Source organism: Geotrypetes seraphini, chromosome 12, assembly GCF_902459505.1.
Source record: "Geotrypetes seraphini chromosome 12, aGeoSer1.1, whole genome shotgun sequence".
Classification (NCBI taxonomy): domain Eukaryota; kingdom Metazoa; phylum Chordata; class Amphibia; order Gymnophiona; family Dermophiidae; genus Geotrypetes; species Geotrypetes seraphini.
In genome coordinates this window covers 46,547,893-46,572,019 of record NC_047095.1, presented here as the reverse complement: position 1 = coordinate 46,572,019, position 24,127 = coordinate 46,547,893, and the positions used below count along the sequence as shown (strand labels likewise).

Here is a 24,127-nt window from a genome sequence, read left to right as displayed (position 1 = left end):
CTCGAGGACCGACATTGGACACCCCTGCCTTAGGGTAATTCAATCTCAGACCTCAGCAGTGCAGCCAATATGAATATTAAACTTTTTTACATATGGCATATCAGCACCAAAATTGTCATCGGTCTCATTTTATAAATATGCTTTAAATAGTTTCTCAGCATAATTTCGAGTAGAAAAAAATATTTTTAGAGTTAGATTGTACTCATCTTAGTAGAACTATGTTTCACCTATACAAGGCTGTATCAAGGAAATCCTTCTTTAACTCAGCAGACTCATATTCTCCGCATCAGGCAGCTTAACTCTAAAAGTATTTTTTCTACTCTAAATTATTCTGAGATACTATATTTAAAGCATATTTATAAAATGAAACCAATGACGATTTTGGGGCTGATATGCCGTACGTAAAAAAAGTTTAATATTCATATAGGCTGCACAGCTGAGGTCTGAGAGTAAATTACCCTAAGGCTTCTTGTTTGACTGTGTACCTAAGTTAGGCACCTAACTTAAAAACACACCCACAATCTTTCCTCTAACCATGCCCAATTTTAACTATGCGCTTTATACCAAGGAGCGGATTCTCTAACATTCGCACTAAAATCCGACAGGCCACTGTTATAGCCGTAAATGTAATGATTTGAAATAGACGAGTCATTCTCTAAAAAACGTTCATGCAAATGAGGTTCGCAGAGGGTCACTAAATCTGTATGGGATGAGTCACTGGTGATAGCGATCGGCATATGCGCATAATACACCTGTAAATAAAAAATTAAAAAAAAGAGACCCCCAGATCGAAGATCGGCAGGAGGGATGCCTAATCCCTTCCACTGCTGCCATTGCAGAGCCCCCCCTGATACTCCCCCTTGGTAGCAGGAGGGATGCCTACTCTTTCCCGCTGCCACCATTGCACAAACCCACCGACATACCCCCAGCAGTGGGAAGGATTCTCATTCCCTACCACCGCCACGCAACCCAATGACACCCCCTGGCAGTGGGAGGGATGCCCACTCCCTCCCACCATTCTCCAACCCCCGACAAGCCCCCATTCCCCCAACAACCCCCCCCTACTTTCTTCACAAAGGCTGGCTGGAGTGCTGCCTACTCCAGCTCCTACTCTTTGAAATGGCAGATCTTCCCTTTCCTGGTGCATCCTGGAATGCACCGGGAAAGGGCCTAAGGCTTTGATTGGCCCATGTGCCTTTGACCCCTCTCAAAGGAGGGGCCTTAAGTGCTTGGGCCAATCAGAGTTTTAGGCCCCTCCCCAGCGCTTCCCAGGATGCACCGGAAAGGGAAAGGCCTACCATTTTGAAGAGGCAGGCCTGCCGGCCAGAGGGTAGGCATCCCTCCATCTGGCCTTCATGAAAAAGGTAAGGGGGCTAGGGGGTCATCAGGGTCATGGGGGGTTGTCAGGGGGTTGGGCGACAGCAGCAGTGGGAGGGAGTGGGCATCCCTCCCACTGCTGAGGGGTGTTGGGGGGTTGTGCAACAACAGGAAGGAATGGGAATCCCTCCTGCTGCTGGGGTGTGGTGTCAGGAGGTTTGTGTGACAGCGGTGGTGGGAGGGAGTGGGCATCCCTCCCACTGCCGGGGGGGGGAATTGGGGGTTTGAGTGACTGTGACAGGGGGAGGGCGTGAGCATTCCTCCTGCTGATCTTTGATTTGGGGTCTCTTTGTTTTGGGTTTATTTTTTAAATTTGCAGGGGGAGGGAGGAGGGGGGATCTGAGCTATGAAATCTTACTTTCCTGTCAGTGTCTGAGCCAATCAGTGCTCAGGCACTGATTGGAAAGTAAGGCTACATCAGCTCAGACTCTGCTGGTAAAGTTTGTCCGCAAATATGCAACAACAAGGTTAGGGAATCACCCAGCGATGATAAAGAATTGCCCGGAGTGCTCTTTTTAATATTAATGACCTCATTGTATTACATTTGCATGGCAGAGTCAGAGACAGCTAGGAATCTTAGAAAAAGACCACGGTAAGCCGTTCGGATAATCGGCTGGTAAAATACTGCCCCATTAAACCGCATTGGGCATGCTAGGTTTTGAAAATCTTCCCCAGCTGTGGTAAACTCATGTTTACCAAGATAGGTGCCTAACTTTTAATTAACTTCCAATTAAGAAGTGCTGAGTGCCAATTATCAGCGCTTGTTTAGCCTATTACTCAATTAAGTTAAGCACCTACATGAGCTATTAATGCCTATGCAGATGTCTTAAGGCACACGTTATAGAATTTGAGGGTTAATGTTACCTGGATATGGCCCGGCTTTGGATACCTGAGCATAATTTTGGCAGCAGCAGTCAGCATTTAAAAATATGCTGAAAATCATCAGCTGAATATTACCCCTGCCACATATGAGATAACAGAAAAAAAAAAATACAAAATTGAATATACAGAAGATTAGTCAGAACCAAAAATTTGAACAAATGAAACAGCTGTCAACTTATATCTAAAAGTCAAGTAACCAGCTTCAGGCTGCACCAGAACAGGGAGAGAATATCCCAAATTAATAGACCTGAAATCAAAAGCAAAGAAGAATTGATTCAGATGCAACTAATATGAGAGATAGTAGTATATTTATCACATCAACAAAAATGCAAAACCACTACTTAAATGAAAGCCGTCACCATTAATTCATATGTTCCCAAACAGTGAACTATAAAGGGGAAGAAAAGTCTCTTTTCTTCCCCTTTATAGTTCACTGTTTGGGAACATATGATTTAATGGTGATGGCTTTCATTTAAGTAGTGGTTCTGCAGAAGCTTTACCAAAAATCTCAAGACTTCTCATGGCTTCATGCTTTCTAATCAGAAGCACAAAATCATCTCCTGTCAATAACCTCTTATCTTTCTAAAATTTTAAAAAGATTTAAAAATATTTTTTACTCTTCAAAAGAAAACTCTCAAAATAGAGAAACAGCAGCAAAAAAAAAAAATTCTCTTAACTTTAAAGTTTCCATCGAGGCATCAAGTATTTCCCAAACTTCTCGGTATTGTGGATTGCTTCTTATCGCATACAGCTGCTCCTATGCAGTTTGGACCTAAGCAAAGGAGTCTTGAGATTTTTGGTAAAGCTTCTGTAGGCCTCTGAGGCTTTTCTTCCCCTTTATAGCTCACTGTTTGGGAACATACGCATGAGTTAATGTGGGTGGCTTTCATTTAAGTTTTGTATTTTTGTTGAGTTGATTTAATATACATAGCGCAAATCATAGTGGTGTCTAACTTTTGGATACTATTTACTGAATCTGGCTCTGAGATAATATTCTGAAAAGGCAAGCAAGAAAACTGTCAAATTAACCCATAGCCTGGAGTTCACACACGGATTGTTCCCCGATGTTTTCTTCAATACAGGCTACAGGTTAATTTTACAGTTTTCTTGCTTTCGGTTTTATCTGATCCTTTATCAACCTGGGACCCCCAGATGAAGGCATGTTAACCGAAACACTGCAGACTTCGTTGGTTCTTCTCCTTGTTTGTTTTTGATTATTTTTAGAGCTGAAAATAGTCTTTCAACACTGACTTGGGTAGGTGGCATTGCTGTTACGGTTCTAGCCATATCACTAATAATCTCGGGATAAACAAGGCTGGCTTCTTCTACAGTCAGTTTTGATGAGTGATCATACTTTTCTACTTCTTTTAATTCTTTAAAAATCTCCTGCTGGAATCTCTTTATTTGGACATTTTCTGGTCGTTTATCTTTCATGCATATGCGATGTCGCTTTACTGAATTCAATATAAGAAAAGAAACTGAAAGTTTTATTCAAAAATAAGCAATGGTTCAGAAGTTACAGCTATTTTATGCGAAACGTAATTTCTCGTGTAACATTTTAAAAATTTGCCCACTTTTCGGCATAGATTGGTGGAAAATGCCCACAAATACTGTGTTAATTATGACTATTGTTTGTGAAATGAGACATTTGAACTTGCTGTATTTTTTTTTAAATTATAATTTATTATAATTTAAATTTATCAAGAGTCGGAGTCAGTACATTTTTATCGACTCCGACTCCAGGTACCCAAAATTGTATCCAACTCCTCAACTCCGACTCCACAGCCCTGCACACAAGGCAAATAATAATGGCATTGGTGTATTTTTTGAAAAGTAGGTCCGTAGAATTATTACTAACTTCACTTTCTATGTCCAGCCCTCATAAATGAATTTTTACATTTGAGAATCGGACATTTACCAAAATGTCATCAAAGCTGCTAATTGAGATGGAAAACAAAACCATGAGATTTGGTTCATTATTATGTGGTCTGGTCTTGGCTTCTCTGTGTAGTATCTGTGGTTGAGAAGCCTGCCACAGATTTAATATTCAGAGCCTTGAAATAAGGGCAATGGGTAGAAATTCAGTTGCAAACTAGGACAGACTATTATTAATGTTGAAGCCTATACAGCAGGGCTCCCCAAGTCCAGTCCTCGAGATCTACTGGCAGGCCAGGTTTTCAGGATATCCACAATAAACATGCATGAGAAATATTTGCATACCAAGAAGGCAGTGCTGGCAAATCTCTCTCATGCATATTCATTGTGCATATCAAGTTTCAAGTTCAAGTTTCAAGTTTAATAATTGTTTTGATTAATCGCTTAATCGTACTTCAAAGCGATGAACAAATTAAAATGACAATTTCTGGGAAATACAAAACAAAACATATTAACTTACAATATTAGAAAAATTACGATTGCAAACTTAAAAACACAAGGAAAGGAGGGAGATGAAATACAAATCATTATAGAAAAGTAGAACAAAAAAGGAAAATACAAAATGAATAACAAAAAAACAGTGTAATATATCCTGAAAACCTGGCCTGCCAGTAGATCTCAAGGACCGGACTTGGGCAGCCCTGCTATACAGAGTTTATTGTGCAGTAATCAGTGTTTTTAAGAGCTGCAGACAGCTAACATCTGAGGAACTCTGTGGCTATATGTACAGCAATGAAGGGATCTGTGGGTTAACTGAACTTGCATTTTGCCCTGATGTAGATATTTTGAAAACTGGCCCCACTTTCCTTATGTATAAGTCTGTAATGTCCATGTGCTTGTTGTAGTTAATAATTGAGACCCATTTTTAATTGTAAATCGCTTTGAATTTATGATATTGCGATACATAAAAATTTTAATAAAACTTGAAACTTTGCAGACCACCATTCTAAACCAGAGAGATATCCATATATAATATAGAGCTATGTTAAGAAGAAGGTGTAAACTTTGAACAGTTTAATAGATTTAGTTAATTGCCACCTGGGCATTGGTCAACCTGTGTAAAGAAGCACAATGGTGATTCTTTAAGTGTCAGATTGCATTGATTGGCCATACAGATTTAGAAGAACTGGCACAGACAGGAGAAGATAGGTCACATGGCAGCAGGTCATGTGACATTATTTTACTCAATCAGGTTAGTGAAGCGGGTATTACAAATGATTATATATTGCATACATACCAGTATTACTTCATCACTGAACCCTATGCTATGTATTGTTGTGTTAGAACACTACAGTCATATTTAATACTTCCTTACCTGTAATGTATTTATTCTAGTGAAATGGCATTCACTTTTCTAAATTTAGGTGCCTCCTCTCCAGACATGGAGTCCAGTTATGGGAGTGGTTTACTTGACATGGTGAAAGGAGGAGCAGGACGACTCTTCAGCAACTTCAAGGACAACCTCAAGGACACGATAAAAGATACGTCTACTAAAGTCATGCAATCTGTAGCCAGGTAACTTATGACGAGAGATAAGTTCTTCAAACCAGTGATTCCAGTTTTAATTTCCCTGAAACATTACTCACTATAGTCCAAATTCTATGAGGTGCCTAACTTAGGTACCTATTTATTTAGACCCCTCTCTGACCCCCCCTTTTACGATTAGGCTTTTTTATCACCTGCTGTGGCAGTATTAGCTCTGACGCTCATAGGAATTCTGTGAGAGTCAGAGCTAATACTGCTGGAGCCGGCGATACAAAAGCCTAATATGGATGCATAAAGAGTATGTGTGTGGGGGGGAAGGTTAATTAATAAATTGGCTTCCATTATGAGCTTTAACACGCTCATATTTGAAAAAAAAAAAATTAATTGGGTGATAGGCACCTATCTTCATAGATGCGATTCTATAAGACAAAGAAAGTTTCAAGTTTAATAAAGATTTGATTGATCGCTTAATCAGAATTCTAAGTGATGTACATATTACTAAAATTACAAAATTTAGGGAATAATACAGCAAATGACAAAACTAATTCTTGCAAGACTAATGAGTAACATTACAGACACATGAAACACAAGGAAGGGAAGGGAAAGGAAATACAAATTGTTTGATAGTAAGTAAGACGTTCATGGGAAAAACAGGAGGGAAGGAAAAACTGGAGTCTGATGTTACTGATGCAGGCTTTATTAAAACAAGAAGATAATCCACAATCTTTAAAACCTTAAAGGTCTTCCACAACTTAAGTGAATTGAAGAGGACCCAACATGGTCTGTGTTTCGACCAAAAATGGTCTTCAGGGATCCCGATTGGTCTCTCCTAGGATTTTGTGGATGTAGCAACCTACGCCCTACTCCTCAAGCATTCTCTTTACAAGCCACTTGCTTGAGGAGTACAATCAACTTACACTGGGCTTAGGTTGCTACATCTACAAAATCCTAGCAGAAACCAGTTGGGACCCCTGAAGACCATTTTTGGTTGAAACATGGACCGTATTGGGTCCACTTCAATTGACTAAAGTTGTGGATGAACTTCGTTTTAAAGATTGTAGATCACCTTCTTGTTTTAATAAAGCCTGCATCAGTAACTTCAGACTCCACAATTTTCTTTGTCTTGGACTTTCATCCTTCTGTGGATTCATAGGAGTTAATTCTTTGGTTATTCTACAAAAGATAGGCACCTGTTGCATGGCACATAGCAGCACCTAACAGTAAAATAGGCATTTTTAGGGGTAGAGAGTGACTTAGGTACAGCTAGAAGTGAGTCTTGACTTAGGTGCCTATAATGGAGGCCTTTAAAACCCTGGCCTACATTACAGGGGCCTAAGTTTTAAGTTAGGTACCATTAAGCACGATTCTGTAATTGACGCCTAAGCTGAGCAGGTGTCCTCCAGCTGCATTGCTACCACTAGGGGGTGGAATATTTTCAGTCGCTAAGGACAGGTATGTTCCCTGGAGTCCTGCAGAACTTGCCTGTCCCTCACAATTGAAAAATGTGACAGTAAAACAGCACCCTCTAGTGGTGAGACTGTGGGTGGAGGACTCCTGCTCAGCTTAGAGGGAACAAGGTGCCTCTCTTTGTAGGCGCCAATTACAGAATCCGGCCCTATTTGACTGTGTAAACTGCTCAACCTTCAATTGTCAGCTTTACGGTAAAGGGACTTTGCAACTATTTGAATAATCATCGCTCGGTACTGTATTATGATTATCTAGGCTATAATCATATACAAAGTTTAAAGCCACTATATTTCATCGCTTTGCAGGCTATAGCTCCAATGAATATTAATGGATCTTTCTTGTGATCTAATTATGTAAACCAAATTGAGCTCTTATTTTTAGGAGATGATGCATTATATAAGACTAAGAATTAGACTAGATTACAAAACAGTAGCAGAATCAGTGTGCAACAGTAAGAGAGACCTATTCATAGCAGTGTTGGTGACGAACTAGCGCAAATTTGTCCCCGTCTCCATAGGATCTGTTTCCATCCCCGTCCCTGCGAGTTCTGTCCCTGTCCCATCCCTACAAGCTCTGCCTTTATCTGCACAAGCCTACAACAAAAGTGTTCGAGGCTTGTGCCGATGAGAACAGAGCTGGCAGAGACTGAACTCGTAGGGACAGGACAAGAAAGGAGAAAGATCTCGTGGGGCATGGGGGCAAACTTGTCCCTGTGTCATTCTCTACTTCACTTCAACTACCAACGTGTTACTTTTCAATCTTCTTCAAGCCTGCAGCCTTTTAACTCTAATGATACTTACTTTAACATAATATCCAAAGTGGAAATTTTTGCATGGAGAAAAACTGAGAATTTAAGACATTTTGAGGTCTTCTTGAATAAAGGACATAACACAGATTTCTGATTGAAGAACGGGTTTCCTAGAATGTAATGCAGGGTCTTCAAATCCAGTCCTTAAGGTCTGCAACCTAGCCTGGGTTTCAGGATTTCCACAATGAAGATGTATGAGATCTATTTGCATGCAATTGAAGCATTGATTGACAATAAATCTCAAATGTATTCATTGTGGAAATCCTGAAAACCAGGCTGGGTCATGGACCTAAAGGACTGGATTTGAGGACCCCCTAGTGTAATGGAAGCACAATACTATAAAACATGCATGCAAAAGTTGGAGGAATTTCAGTCGGCCTATTTTGTTTCTTTTCTTTAGTTATGCCAAGGGAGAGCTAGACATTTCATACATTACCTCAAGAATTATTGGTAAGTCATTTAATTATTCGGGTTAGCAGAATACTACTCTTAAAACCATCTTCATCTGGTTTTGCGTTGCCATGAACTACAATTTGTGGAGTACTGCCCTGAATTTTTGTTGGGTTTAGTTTTCTCCATCTTGTTTACAGTGATGTCATATCCTGCAGAAGGAGTTGAGCTAGGGTTTCGAAATCATATTGAAGATGTTCGGTCATTTTTGGATTCAAGACACCTTGATCACTACACAGTGTTCAATTTGTCACAGAAGTCTTATCGTAGTGCCAAGTTTCATAACAGGGTAAGTGTCCGAGAATCTATCCATGTAACTGAGCCTGAAGAATTCTCTTCAAAGATGGTTGTGTGTAGAAAAATAATTAGAGCTCAAGCATTCATTGAGATAATCTGTCACCCCAAATATATCCAAAATTCGTTTTGTGGGCCAGGCAAACTTTCTTTATATCTGAGCTTCTAGCCTGGTTGGAACCTGTTCCAGCGCTGATCCCTTCCATTTATGAGAATGTCTGAGCCAGAAGTAGCATACACCTTCACTCACAATCATTAGGAATTTTTCCTTCCAAGTATCAACCAGGCTTTACAATGGCTGCCAGTGGCTGGGGAGCACAGACTGTGCCTCCTTTCAGACCCTGGTATAAATGCACCGTGATAACCATCAATAAATGTTGGTGTAGTGTGGTGTTCACTTGTGGAGGTGGAAGTTACATTCATCACACTCAAAGCCTGGGCCGAAAGAAAAGTTGAATTTGAAAATTTAACGCTGAGTCTCTTGACTAATGGAGCACAGGACTGGCATTGCACCTACCTAATGTACCTCATTTTACAAGATGAAGTCTTACTGTTTAAGAAGTGAAAATTGTAGCATTATAATTTTATGACCTTGTCTTACAGTAGAGGTTCCTAAACTTTCATGAGATGCCTCCAGTCACTCAGGTTTCAGCATCAAAATGAATATGCATGAGAGATACTATCATGCACTGCCTTCACTGCATGCAAATCTCATTGTGGATATCCTGAGAATCTAACTGGCTGTTGAACCTCTAGGACTGGTTGGGGAATCTCTGGCATGTGTGCTACTGTCTGCATGTGCAAACCTGTTTGCTCGAAGACTTCCAGTTTTCTTTCTCACCCTAAGACCTCCAGTTCCTACTCTGGCAGACTATTCCAGTCTTTAGTGGCAGGTGGTGAGTGCAACAGCAGGAAGCGAGAGTTGGTCTGTGACACAGCCAGCACATGCTAGCCCAAAAAGAATGGGTCCTGCCTTATAAGCCTTCACTAGTTGGGGCAGATTTTTGTAGCTCTATTCCCCACCACCTGTACAGGAATACCGGGATATTATCGTACACTTAGGATGGCAGTTAAAGGTTATCTTCTTGCTTTATATTTAAACAGGTAACTAGATTGAGTTTGTGTTAAGATTATGGCTTTATGCTGATTATTTTTTGTAATGTCCCTTGATTTCATTTTATTCTGTGATCTGTCTTGAGCCAATTAGTAAAGCAAAATAGAAATGTCCAAATTAGATTAGAGTAGCTCCCTTCCCCCCCCTTTATTAAGCCTTGATAGAGGTTTCTTCTGCAGCCCAGAGCGCTAAATGCTCCGACACTGCTCCAACGTTCATAGAATTCCTGTGCGCGTCGGAGCAGCATTGGCGTATTTAGCACCCCGAGCCACAGTAGAAACCTCTATCGCAGCTTAGTAAATGGGGGAGTAGATCTGTTATAGAGAGAGTGCAGATTTTGCAGACTTCTAGTCTTTAGTACCAGACTGTGTGTGCAAAACTTGATGACTGGACCAGGAATTAAGTGAATGTTACTGTTGGGTTTTTTTTTGTTTTTTTGCTACTGATCAGTTTAGGCTTTCAACTGTTTACACCTGCAAAATTAGAGGATCATCCAGTAGTCCTCAGCACCTGTACTCATTATAACAAACTAGAGACCTCCAGTATAAAAAGAAAGTGCTCCTGCTGCCTGCATGTTTAAATAATTGGGAAATTTGATAACCTGCTTTTGATCCACAGGGATGTGTACTGGGGCTGGTGCTTTTTAGCATATACATGTTTATAAATGATCCAAAAATGATAATGATGAGTGAAGTGTTCACATTTGCAGATGCCTGTATGCTTGTATAGTAAATATGAAAAAATATGCAGTTAAGAGTGACAGTTTGAGAAAATTTAAGAAAATATGGGATTGTTTACTTAAATTTAAGGATGAAAAATTGATACTGTTTTTGATAGTATGTTGGTATTGTTGTGACACCCTAGGTCTAATTATTATTATTTTTTTCTAATAATCTCATAAGAACATAGGAATAGCCTTACTGGGTCAGACCCTTGGTCCATCAAGCCCAGTTGCCCGTTCTCACGGTGGCCAATCAGGTCACTAGTACCTAGCCAAAACCCAAAGTGTAGCAATATTCCATGCTACCGATCCAGGGCAAACAGTGGCTTCCCTTGTGTCTTTCTCAATAACAGACTATGGACTTTTCCTCCAGGAACCTGTCCAAACCTTTCTTAAAACCACCTACGCTCTCTGCTCTTACCACATCCTCTGGCAACACGTTCCAGAGCTTAACTGAGTGAAAAAAAATTTCCTCCAATTGGTTTTAAAAGTATTTCCCTGTAACTTCATTGAGTGTCCCCTAAATCTTTGTAATTTTTGACAGAGTGAAAAATCAATCCCCTTGTACCCGTTCTACTCCACTTGTATATTATATTGTATTAATATTGTTTCTTATGTTATTTTGTTTTCTTATGTTATTTTGTATTAATTATGTTTTATTATGTTATTTTGTTGCTTTTCTCAAAAATTTCAATAAAAATATTTTGCAAATTTGCAGATGCCACAAAATTATTCAAGTTTTGTTATATTACATGCAGACTGTGAGAAATTGCACGAGAATCTTAAGAGACAGGGTGACTGGACATCCAAATGACAGAGAAAATTTACGAAGGCACGTTAGGGCCTTAACGCGTGGAATAGCGTGTGCTAGCTGCTACCGCCTCCTTTTGAGCAGGCGGTAGATTTTCAGCTAGCGCGCTCTATAGTGCATGCTAATCCGGTGCATGCGCTAAAACGCTTAGCACACCTTCGTAAAAGGAGCCCTTAATGTGGGGAAGTACAAAGTAATACACTTTGAGAATAATAACCCTAATTTTAGCTACAAAATGCTAGGTTCCACATTAAGAGTTGTACATGATAACACAAAGGAAGAGCACAATTACACAGCAGGTGCCACTAGTACAATAATGTCTAGGGGTGTGTTATCACAAGCTCCTCTGGATCTGGGATGAAATGACTGGCACAGACCCGACATGTAAAAGACCCAACATGATAAATGCAATAATCTCAAATCAAGTGGTGCAAGTAATATAAGCTCAATAAACCAGAGACAATATGAGGTACAAACCCAACACAGTTCATGTTTCAGTTAAAAAAAGCCTTCTTCGTGGGTCCAATAGTGTAAAAATGGTCTAAATCAGTGGTCTCAAACTCACGGCCCACCAGGTACTATTTTGAGGCCCTCGGTATGTTTATCAAATCACAGAAGTAAAATAAAACAGTTTCTTGATCATATGTCTCTTTAGCTATAAATTACAATATTATTATTAAGACTTAGCCAAAAGGAAAGATTTATAAACTATAAAGAGTTTTACCTCATGCAAAATTGTCATTTCTTTAATAAGACATTAACTATTTCGCTATAGTAGGTTTTTGATCGTGAGTCAGTTTTTTCTTGTTTTGGTACACTTCCAGGGAAGGGGGGGGGGGGTTATTTCTGTCATAATTTGATTTTTAAATATTTACACTTGGATGGGTGGGAGGATGGAAGGTTATGGCTAATAGGGTAAGGTTATTGGGGAAATCTATGTGTTTGTGTTTTATTAAATTATCATTAGGTGGGTGGGTGGGAGAAAATGGTTGGTTATGTATATTTGAAAGTTAAATGTGCTTATTATATATGATATATTTATATATTGCACTATTGAAGATTGGAAAATCAATAAAGATTAAAAAAGAAGACATTAACTATTTTTTCTGAGGCCCTCCAAGTACCTACAATGTGGCCCTGCAAAGGGTTTGAGACCACTGGTCTAAATTTAAAGTAGATTAAAATCCACAAGATAAAACTGTGAAATCAAAGGAATCCAAAGTAAATATCGCCGACCTTGCACAGCATGTAGTAGAGATAGGGATAATTTGAATATACACTCCTAGATTTATATCGTTGTACAGATAGACCCAACATGGATGTGTTTTGGCTTCTGTCACCTCTATCAGGGGTCTTGGTATTCAGAAGAAGCTGGGCAAAACCTTGTAGCTCAAGAAACAAGTCTCAATAAACTTTGGATGTTGATGCTGGCATTAATGTACTTCTGCTGAATACTACTGACCCCGTATCTCTGACATGCATATATTTGAATAAACCTTGGACTGCACTGATTAGATTTTCTTGTACTGGCTCATCTCGTTATCTGATTGTCACAGCTGTTGCCTTCCTTGTACTTTTTTGCAGAGAATTTCCTCCTATTTTGTCCAACCTCCATTGAAAGAAAATGAAGCAGTTTTTCATTTTAATTTTCCTCAGTTAAATTTCCTTATTTGAAAAATGTGATTTCATGGAATGGTATGCTTGACAGGGCTGATCTTAGGCAGGAGCAAGAGATGCTGCTGAAAAGGGCTCCACGGTCTAGCATGTCATTCCCCTCCCCCCACCCGTCCCTCATCTGTATGCTCCATGCTGTGCATGGGGGTTATTGATGGCAGCAACTCTTGATATGCTGCTAGTGGCTCCCAGCGCTGTCTCTCTGCTATTGTCTGCCCTGGAAACAGGAAGTTGCATCAAAGAGAGGAAGAAAAAGAGAGAAGCAGGACCTGGAGAGGGAATGAAGGAGGAAAGGAGGGAAGAAAGAGGGAGAAATGTTTGGTTAGTGAGTGGAAGGGAGGGAGAGATGCAACTTCTCTTTCTATCTCATTGTTCAGCATCAAAGGGGCAAGCGGGGTGGGGAGGGAGAAGAAGAATAGAAAAGAGAGAGTAATGTTGGACCATGGAGGTAGGGAGACAGAGGAGGACCTGTAGGTGGCAGAAGGGAAAAAGATGGGACTGGAAGATGCTAGGGGGTGGAATGAAAGGGACAGAAAGATGTCGGACAATGAAGGTGGAGTGGACTACAAGAGTGGAGAAAGTGAGGGGATTCTGGAAATAGTGGAACCATGTGGGAGAATTTTAAAGGAGGGTGGCAAGAAGATGAGTGAGAGGAGAATAGTGAGTACAGAGGTAGAAATGTGATAGTAGGGAGCAGATGAAAGGAAATAGAAGGCTTGGAGTGAGATGGGAAATGAGAGACCTATGAACTGAGAGGAGATGGAAAATTGATAAGTAGTTGAAAATTAAAAAGGAGAAGGGTGAGTGTGTAAAATATGGGTGGATAGAGCTGAAAGAAAAAAAATATCTTTATTTGAAATTTCATAAATAAAAATTTTTTAAAAACAAATTAAAAAATTCTTGTCAGCAGGTGGTAAGGTTGGGTGGGGCTAGGTGAGGCAGGGGTGTGATCAGGCAAGGGTACCCCCACTGAACTGGTCTGAACAGGGCCCTAAAGTTGCTAAGACTGGCCCTGATGGTAGTAATGATACAAGAACAATTTCACATTTTCCCTTAGGTGTACTATTTCTTCATGACTATTTCTGTGTAGATTTAGATTATGGATATCCTGAAAACCAGCCTGGTTGGAGGATCTCCAAGGGCCAGATTGAAAACTACTACTTTAGATCTTCAAAGCCACAACAGTTGTTGCTGACTTTTCATTCACTGAGAATGGTCTCTTTCTGTCATGCATACCAACAGCTCTCTATATCAAATGATGTAACTCATTATCCAACAAGCAAGCAATGTAGGGAAGAAAAATTGCCTCCACTCGGGATTCCAAAGTTCTGGGACAGTTTTATTGATAGAACCCCATGCATATTAGACTCATTATCTAACTCCATTAGAAGGGTATGGGTCCCAGGCTCTCACAGAATTCCATTATATTTGAAAGCAAAGTTTTGCCATTGGCACTGCTCAGTTATCCAAGTGTTCTTTGGTATATTGTGATGTACAGCTTATTTCACACATCTTTTGCTGCTTGAAGGTAATTTAAAATGTGTGTAGCACATGGCTTCATTTGTGCATGTTATATTGGCTTCATTTTGTTAGTGGTTTGTTTTTTTATCTACAATATCCTAGGTGTCTGAATGCAGTTGGCCAGTAAGACAGGCTCCCAGTTTGCACAATCTATATGCTGTGTGCAAGAACATGTATAATTGGCTGCAGCAGAACCCCAAAAATGTCTGTGTTATCCACTGTATGGTAAGTTAACCTAGACAGCTTCTTACTGGTATTTTATTTTCAAGCATAAAAATCTCTTAAGTACATCAGAGGCAGCGGAATTCTTTTTTGTTTGGGGGGGTGCTCACAAGCTCTGCCCAGACCCCACCCAATCTCCGCCCCCATAATAGTACTAATTGTAATACCATTTTTTCCATTCATTTTTCATATATACACACACAATGTAATCTTATTAACAATACATAATGGTTAACCACAAAATTAAACTACACAAAACACGCTGTATGCTTCTTGACATTCATTCCTACCAGAACACAGATAACCCCATGCAAATACGGGACCACAAACTAAAAGTACTAATATATATAAACAAAACCCTAAGATTCGAGACTCTGCATGCAGTACAACCCCAGAGAAATAGAAACAAATGCAAAATATAGACAGCAGATGTAATTTCTCAAAACTGACACAATTCAATCACTAAATTGAAAATAAAATCATTTCCTCTACCTTTTTTGGTTTTCAAACCATCTTTCCCAATCTCTGGCTGCACTTCCTTCTGTCTGTGCTCTTAACTGTGTATCCAGGGCCACCTTATCCATTTGCTGGTTTTCTCTCCTTCACTTTCTGCCATACATCCATCTTTAGCCTTAACTTTTAACATTCAACGTTCTTCCATTTTTCTTCATAAAATCTACTTTTCCATGCCTTCCCTTCCCATTTATCCATGTGAACCATCTCCTCCTTTCTTCTCCCCTACTCCCATCTATTCATAAGAAGCATTTATTCTTATCTTTTCCCTGCCGCACCCATTGTTGTGCACCATCTCCTCCATCTCCCCTTTCCCTCCATCCCTATACACCATCTCATCCCTCTCCCATGATCAGACATCTCTGTATTCCCCCTTCCCTGCAAAGGAAGTAGAGATAGTGGGACCGTTGGGAAACAGCGATCATAACATGATCAAGTTCAAGGTTGAGGTAGGAATACTGAAAGGAAAGAGAACTATAGCGACAACTTTCAACTTCAGGAAAGGGAAACTATGAAGCAATGAGAGAAATGGTAAGGAAGAAACATAGGAACACTTCCAAAAAATGGCAAACGGTAGATCATGCCTGGTCTTTTCTCAAGAACACGGTGAGCGAGGCGCAAAATCTGTATATCCCCAGATTCAGAAAGGGGTGCAAAAAGAGTCGAGCAAAAGACCTGGCATGGATAACTAAAATAGTGAAGGAAGCAATAGGCAATTCATTTCTCTCCTTTCCTACTACTCCACCACCTGTGTAGCATCTCTCTTTTCCTCCTTTCCTAACCCCCCATCTGTGCATTTGTCCTTCCCAACCCCCTTCCAGTATGTGCTGTATCTGTCTTCCCAACCCCATGAGCATCTGTCCTCCCTTCCTCCCCTACTCCCTGCACCCTTCCTTCCCTCCCCTCCGTCAGACTCTGCACCCAGCTCCCTTCCCTCCCCCATCAGGCACTGCACTGAACCCAGCCAATCTCCCCCTCCCTGTCAGACTCTGCACCCAGCCCCCTTCCCTCCCCCACTGTCAGGCACTGCACCCAGCCCCCTTCTCTCCCCCTGTCATACTCTGCACTCTGCCCTCCTACTTTGCTGCTAACCCAGTGGGGGGTGGCAGCCGCAGGATGCGTTTTCTTCTGCTGCTCAGCGGCAATTAACATGAGCACGCTTTGGCGCTCCTGCTCGGCTCTGAGTGGCTTTTGAGAATTCACAGGAGCCAGTCAAAAAGCCGCTCAGCACCAAGCAGAAACACCAAAGTGAGCTCATGCTTGTTGCTGCTGAGCAGTAGAAGAAAACGCATCCTGTGGCTGATGCCACCCACCAGGTTAGCAGTGGGCAGGAGCGTAGAAAGCTTGCTCCTGCCTGCTGCACCTCTGGACCATCAGAGCTAAATTTATGGGGCGGCTACGGCCCCTGTGGCCACCCCCGTTCTGACGCCTATGATGTACATTATAATGCGTTGTTAAGTTCCCATTATGGCTAACCCTGATTGAATTACAGTGGTATGGATGTAACTATACTATACTATCGGGCTCATTTTCAAACAAGAAAAACACCCCAAAAATGGCATAAAGGGGCAGATAGACATTTTACTTGCCAAACCCTTTTAATTTGGTATTTTCAAAACTTTTGTTGTAGATCAGTGGTCTCAAACTCGTGGCCCAGGGGCCACATGCGGCCCGCCAGATACTATTTTGAGGCCCTCGGTATGTTTATCATAATCACAAAAGTAAAATAAAACAGTTTCTTGATCATATGTCTCATTAGCTATAAATGACAATATTATTATTAAGACTTATCCAAAAAGAAAGATTTATAAACTATAAATATTTTACCTCATGCAAAATTATAATTTCTTTAATAAAACATTAACTATTTTTTCTGAGGCCCTCCAAGTACCTAACAAATCCAAAATGTGGCCCTGCAAAGGGTTCGAGTTTGAGACCACTGTTCTAGATGGATATCTATGCTGTTCATTCACAGTTTGTCTAAATCTCAAGGGAGTGTGTTACAGATGTGGTATAGGCGGGACTAGGATGGACTTATGACCTGAACATTTTCCTGCCATAGTCAAAACCTTTAACAATACATCCAGGGCAGGATTTGGATGTTTGGGGCTAGACCTGTTTAAATAATGAATAAGTGCCAAAAAGATGCCCAGATAATGACTGGAGGGATATAAGCATGCCCCCACCCCACTTCCTCAATGGTCACTGACCCCTTTCCATCCCCCAGAGATGTGAATGAAGCACTGCATATCTGCATCTATTATAGTTTCACAAGTTATGGCCAGTCCTAGTAGAGCAGCAAGCGGGTTCCTGCTGTAGCCTAGTGGGCAAAGAGATGGAGACCCAGGCCCATAATATATTCCACTCTGCTACACTTATGGAGAATGTGAGCCTTCCAAAACCCACCCAGATCCTACTGAACCCACTTGTAGGTGCCACCTGCAAGCGTAAGGGCTATTGGTATGGTGTATAGTTGGGCACAGTAGGTTTTAGGTGGGTTTTGAAAGGCTCACCTTACATCATAAAGGGGTTATTGTGAGATGTGTACCTGGGAACTTTTATGCGACATTCACTACAGTGCCCACTAAGAACCCCCACTGCGCTGCTGGGATATCTGTGTGGCCAATCCACTAAGAATGCTGACCCCTTCTACATCCCAATGGCTTGTTCTGTGCGATTATTCATGTGGACATTTTTGTTTTAAAAAATGGTCAAAAAAGATAGATGCACTAAGGGCAAACAAGTCTAGAGGTGGTCATTAAAAAAAGAAAAGAAAAAAAAAGAAAAAGACATTTTGCAGTTTTGAAATGACCATTTTTTCTACCTGAATTTTGGATCACTTCTGTCATATCAAAAATGCCCCTCCTCACTATTATGTCTTACATTCCTTATTTTCAATAAAGGATTCAACATGGATGACAGAAACAGTCTAACATCAGAGAGAATAACATGGCATGATAATGGATAACATCCAAATCAGCTATTCTGTATTGTATCTAGCAAACAAGTAGGTTTTTAAGTTCTTATTGAAAATAGAATAAGAGCTACAATTTCTAAGCTGAAGAGGCAAACTTTATACCATATTGTAGTATTTTGATAGCATAAAGAGTGTTCCACATATTTCTTTGATTTAACATTGCTCAGGAAAGGGAAAGCTAATACCAAATTTTGTGCGAGAATCCTTATGATTACTTAAAAACCTAATTTGACAGATGAAACCCTTTACATTTTAACCAGATGAAAAATGTAAAAATCTAGTACAAGCTATTTTAAACTCGATCCTAAGGTTAAATGGCAAGTGGCAACTAATGAAGGGCCTTCATCAAAAGAGAAATTCTCTCACATTTACCAACTTTATAAATTATTCTAACTGCAATGTTCCGAAATGTCTGTAGCTTTTTTTTTTTTTAATTGATCTGATACCAGCTCTACCGTACAATTGGTAGTAAAATTACTTGGGAAATGATTCTAAAGCTTTGAAAACAAAGAAAACCGCATTGCCCTTTGATAGCAACATTGTACTAAGCACATGGATGATTTATGATGAAGGCCATAGTTATTTCCATTTGGAAATTCATTACTCTGGTGGCTTTCCTTACCATATGTGTAGTGTGTCAATGCCATCGTCATGTTAGCCCTATTTGGTGGTTCTTACTATGGAATAGTTGATGATGTTTCCGGTTGATCAGGAAGTCCTCATTTCAGGCCTTTGTGTTTCTCTTGACAGGATGGTCGTGCAGCTTCAGCAGTTCTGGTCAGCGCTATGTTTTGTTTCTGTCATCTCTTCTCTAATCCAGTCCCTGCTATTCAGTTGCTGAACTCAAAGCGACCAGGAATAGGACTCTGGCCATCTCACAGGAGGTACAGTGTGCTGGTTGCATGTCTAAAGACCATGATATAGGCGTGACATCCATCTAACATTCAATGCTTCTTAACAATCTGTCCACCTCATGTATCTCTGTCATGCATTTCTCAATAATGTCATGACAGGGATACAGTTACTGGGTGACATGATTATAGTCTGTTGGCCGATGTCTGAAATGAGGCCGTCCTAAATCTTGGATAATGGGATTAGTTCCCCTTGGCTCATGTGTTTTCATACACACAATGTGACTTTAGGCAACTGATTTATTCTACTTGCCGTTTAGTGATAAACTGCTTAGCAGTAGAAATTTATTGTGTTTGCTTATAAAATCTTCCTTAGTTATATTTTATCACAGTATTGAACTATGGGGCCCTATTACTAGAGGGCATTAAGCTATAATGCAGGGGTGTCCAACCTTTGTTTCTGGGGCCGCACAAATGCTGCAGCAAGACAGAGGAGGGAGCCAGCAAGACGGTAAACACCCGGGGGCAGCAGAGGAAAACACTGCATTGCCCTTGACCGGGGCCGCACAAAATATTTCACGGGGCCGCAGGTTGGACACCTCTGCTCTAATGTGAAGTTATAGCATACCAGCAGGCTACCTCAAAATGTGTTAATGTTTTGTGCTATTTTTACTGTTTGTATGTGGTAATCTGCACGTTGGTCTATTATTAAAAAATATATTTATAGTAAGGAGAATGTCATGGGTGGAGAGTGGGCATTCTTGTGTTATCCAGTTAACGTGTTAGATTAGCACAGAGTTAATGAGGGAGATGCTAACAGCCATATTCTGTAAACAGCGCTCTAATCTTGGCTGCCTAGTGTTGCCTAAGTTCAGCACGGATCTCAAACTTTAATTTTTTAATTGGCTTAATCAGTGAAGTAATTGACCATGCTGGCTTTCAGCCAATCAAAAAAAAAAAAAAAAATTAAGCAATTTAAGAGTTCGGTGCTGAACTCTTAGGAAGTTCCATCGAACGCTTACGGATGCCTAACGATGCCTATGTTAAAAAGTAAGCGTGGTTATGGGCGGAGAATAGGCATGGTTGACTTAGGTGTCATTAGGCATCCGACATAGGCACCGCCAAATTAGGCGAGTGAAAAGCTGGCCTAAAGGAGAAGCTCTTAGGCATCGTTAGGCGTCCTAGACATAAGTCTACTTAGACGTCACTAGGCCTGATTCTATATATGACGCTGTATTTTGATTGACATCCGGCGCTAATCTGGCCTTAAGTGCTCTCACGTTAATTTTTTGCAGGTACCATGTATAGATAGATAAATAAAAGAAATGCCTTTCAAAGTGCTACGTTAAATCTGGGCTTAGTTAATGGTTTATGATTTGTGGTTTATTAGGTTTAATATACCGCCTTCTGTATAAACATCAAGGCTTTTTTGAAATAAATATACATATAAATAGAAAATATACGTACAAATAGATAGAAAAGGAAAATTGAAATGCCAAATAATATAATAGGAAGAGACAATGCAACAAAGGGGGAAGGGAGTCAGGAGTATGGTCAGGACCTTAACATACTGCAAAAGACTATGAGGTCCTTTTTCTAAAGCTGCGGTACAAGTGGCCTTAGTGTGCTGCTTATGTGTATCTTTCCCATGCGCTAAGGCCACCTTTGCTGTGGCCAGAAAATAAGAACATAAGAATAGCCTTACTAGGTCAGACCAATGGTCCATCTAGCCTTCAGTCAGACCAATGGTCCATCTGTCTTCACGGTGGCCAATCCAAGTCACAAGTACGTGGCAAAAACCCAAATAGGAGCAGCATTCCATGCTACCGTCCCATGTTTGTCTCAACAGCAGGCTATGAACTTTCTTCCATGAATTTGTCCAAACTATTTTTTACATTAACTATGAGCGTCAGAGCAGTGCAGAGCATTTAGCGCACCGGCCGGCACTAAAATCTCTTGCATGGTTTTGTAAAAAGGTGTGTGTGTTTGGGAGGGGGGTCAGCAGAATCTTCCATTTGCTGCTCGCGCCGGCCTCGGCTCCCTTCTGATGTCACTTCCTGGTCTTGCTTCATTCTATATTTTGCAAGAACGTTCATGGTTTAATATCTTGCACGAGTTGGATAAAGAACAAACTGCAGATTTGATACCTTTTTAAATATTTCTACAGAGTGTGGACAGTAGAACGCATGAAGCTTAGGACATCTAGGGGCCCTTTTACTGAGCTGCAGTAAACATAATATGATTTAACATAAACATAACATTTTTATTTATAACCCACAATAAAGAAAAACTGAACAGTGAATTACATAGCGTCATTCAAGAAGATATTTAACATATAAAAACGTATTTAATAATTTTCTAAAATGAGAGTGAGAACTTGCAGTGAGCAGCAAAGGCCTTGATTCTGTAAGTGACACCTACCGGGACAGGTGCCTAAAAAAAGGGGTACCTGCCGCATGTCAGTCGCCGACAGGTGCCGCTTCCAGAATTGTGATTTGCGTGAAAGGTAGGCGCCGGAAATGTAACCAAGGTTTTGAAGGCCTACATATCTGGCGCCTACCTTTCACATGAATTGTATCTACAGAGGCACCTACCAGCATTTCCGGCATTGGCCATGCCTACGTCAGCCATAGACGTCAGTAGGTGCCTCCATAGCCGCAATTATATTAGCTAAATTTTGAGGATGCGGGTCATTTAAGTTAGGTGGCGGTACAATGCCTGCTGCCGCCTAACGTAAAACACCGTTTGTAGAGTTGGCCTCTCAGTCTCTTTCCCATGTTGCAGCTTGAAAAGATAGTAACCGATGAAGACAGCTTTTATACAGGCCACCTCTTACGATGGGAACAACCAATACAGATGGTCTGCGCAAAGATCATCTTGAACTAACAAACTGAAATTGATCAACAAAATATCCTGGTGCTAAGCCATGTATCACCCAAAACGGCCAGATTTAAAGACTACCCTGGTTTCTACAGGAAGCCAGTGCAGCAAGGGTGTCCAACCTTTTGGCTTCTCTGGGCCGCGTTGTCCGAAAAAAATGTTTCTGGGGCCGAACAAACACGCAGATGTTGCATTAAGACAGAGGAGGAAGCTGGCAAGACGGTAAACACCCGGGTGCAGCGATGGAAAACACTGCATCGCCCTCGACCGGGGCCGCACAAAATACTTCACGGGGCCGCATGCGGCCCTCGGGCCGCAGGTTGGACACCCCCGCAGTGCAGTCTTCCGAAATAAGCTGTAACATCATGGCGACATGAGCATGCTTACTGCAGGTTAAAAACTGCTACCGCGGGCCTTGCTTAGGCAGCTACATTGCCACGGGCCAACTGAAAGGGAAGGTGCGGCTCACTTGTAGAGCTGCTGCCTCTGCACCCAGAGGTTGTGGGATAAAATCCTAGTGCTGTACCTTGTGATCCTGGGTAAGTCACGTAATCCTCCAGTGCCCACCACTTTGAATGCCAGCTCTGAAATGCCAAAGCCACAAAAAGCCAGTATCCAAGTGCCCTCTCCCCTGATTGGAGTGGAATGGGTTCAAGTGGATTAGTGCATGATCAGCATGGGAGCCCTTACAGCCTAGAAAATAAGTGTTGGTAAGAGCTCCTGTGCTAATGGGTACATTAGTAGTGCAGTGTCAGAAATCGGTGTGCAGGGCCATTAATTGAGAAAATGGGAAATGCAGCCATTTTACAGCCGTTGCTAAAAGTGGCCTCAGGGTGCAGGAAAGGCCCATGCTACTAACAGTACTGGGCACGTTTTAGCACAGCTTTGTAACAGGGCCCCTAAGTATTAGTGACTAATCTGAAAACAAATAATTTTTTTTTTTTATTACAGATATATAGGATATATTTGTGATCTGACTACCGACAAGCCCATCCACCCCCACTGCAAGCCCATTAATATTAAATCGGTCATCATAAGCCCAGTTCCCTTTTTCAATAAGCAAAGAACCGGGTGTCGACCTTTCTGTGACATTCTGATTGGTGAAACCAAAATTTTTTCGACTGCGCAAGATTATGAAAGAATGAAGTAAGTTGATAAAAATTTTTGTTTGCATTATCGTGTCCATGTTGCTGGTTCTCTTTGCATTTTGTGGTGATTTTGAGGATATTTCTTGGTTTACGTATGTTCTGAGGTGTGTTGGTGTGTTTTATCTTTTACAGAATGCGTCTAGGGCTGGGATATTTTATTGCAACATGTGACATGGCTTATTGGTGGATCTGGGTTTTGTTAAGATAGTTCAGCATCGCTAGAGCTGTACCACCAGATATCAGGAATAGCCAATTAAATAGCCCATTGCTGTTATGTGCTAATATTCTGTGCAAAGCTTTGCTGCACGACTTATCTTCTGCCAACCTCACTACACTCACGTTATCCCTCTCCTCAAATCACTTCATTGGCTCTCTTATCTGCTTTCGCATACAGTTCAAACTCCTATTACTAATGTACAAGTGTGTTCATTCTTTAGCCCCTCAGTATCTCTCATCTCTTGTCTCTCCTTATACACTTTCCTGAGAACTCCATTCCTCTGATGTTGCTTTTATCTGTACTCTTCTCCACTGCTAATTCCAGACATCGTTCCTTTCATCTCGCTGCCCACTATGCCTGGAATAGACTACCTGAGTTCATGCACCAAGCCCCTTCCCTTTTTTCAAAAGTACTCTGAAAACCTACCTTTTTGAGATTGCCTTCAACTCATAACCCTACTTCCACTGCCCTGTGCTCATCACCATAGCCAGCAGTTTAACTATCCCCCCACTAACTGTAACCCCCCTACCGTGGCATCCTGTTTGTCTGTCTTGATTGATTAGATCAGGGGGTCCCCAAAGTCCCTCCTTGAGGGCCGAATCCAGTCGGGTTTTCAGGATTTCCCCAATGAATATGCATGAGATCTATGTGCATGCACTGCTTTCAATGCATATTCATTGGGGAAATCCTGAAAACCCGACTGGATTCGGCCCTCAAGGAGGGACTTTGGGGACTCCTGGATTAGATTGTGAGCTCATTCGAGCAGGGATGGTTTCCTTC

General features: G+C 41.1%; 1 protein-coding gene across 4 annotated transcripts in view; it reads left to right on the top strand.

Moving 5' to 3' along the window:
• The window catches only part of DNAJC6 (DnaJ heat shock protein family (Hsp40) member C6), a 119,267-nt gene that overhangs the window by 39,148 nt on the left and 55,992 nt on the right, over positions 1–24,127 (top strand). For all 4 annotated transcript variants that reach the window (XM_033916791.1, XM_033916794.1, XM_033916793.1 and 1 more), the window contains 6 exons: positions 5,559–5,709; positions 8,355–8,404; positions 8,545–8,693; positions 14,642–14,764; positions 19,002–19,135; positions 22,934–23,128. In XM_033916791.1, coding sequence (XP_033772682.1) covers positions 5,559–5,709; positions 8,355–8,404; positions 8,545–8,693; positions 14,642–14,764; positions 19,002–19,135; positions 22,934–23,128 — 802 coding nt within the window. The remainder of the gene's footprint in view (positions 1–5,558; positions 5,710–8,354; positions 8,405–8,544; positions 8,694–14,641; positions 14,765–19,001; positions 19,136–22,933; positions 23,129–24,127) is intronic.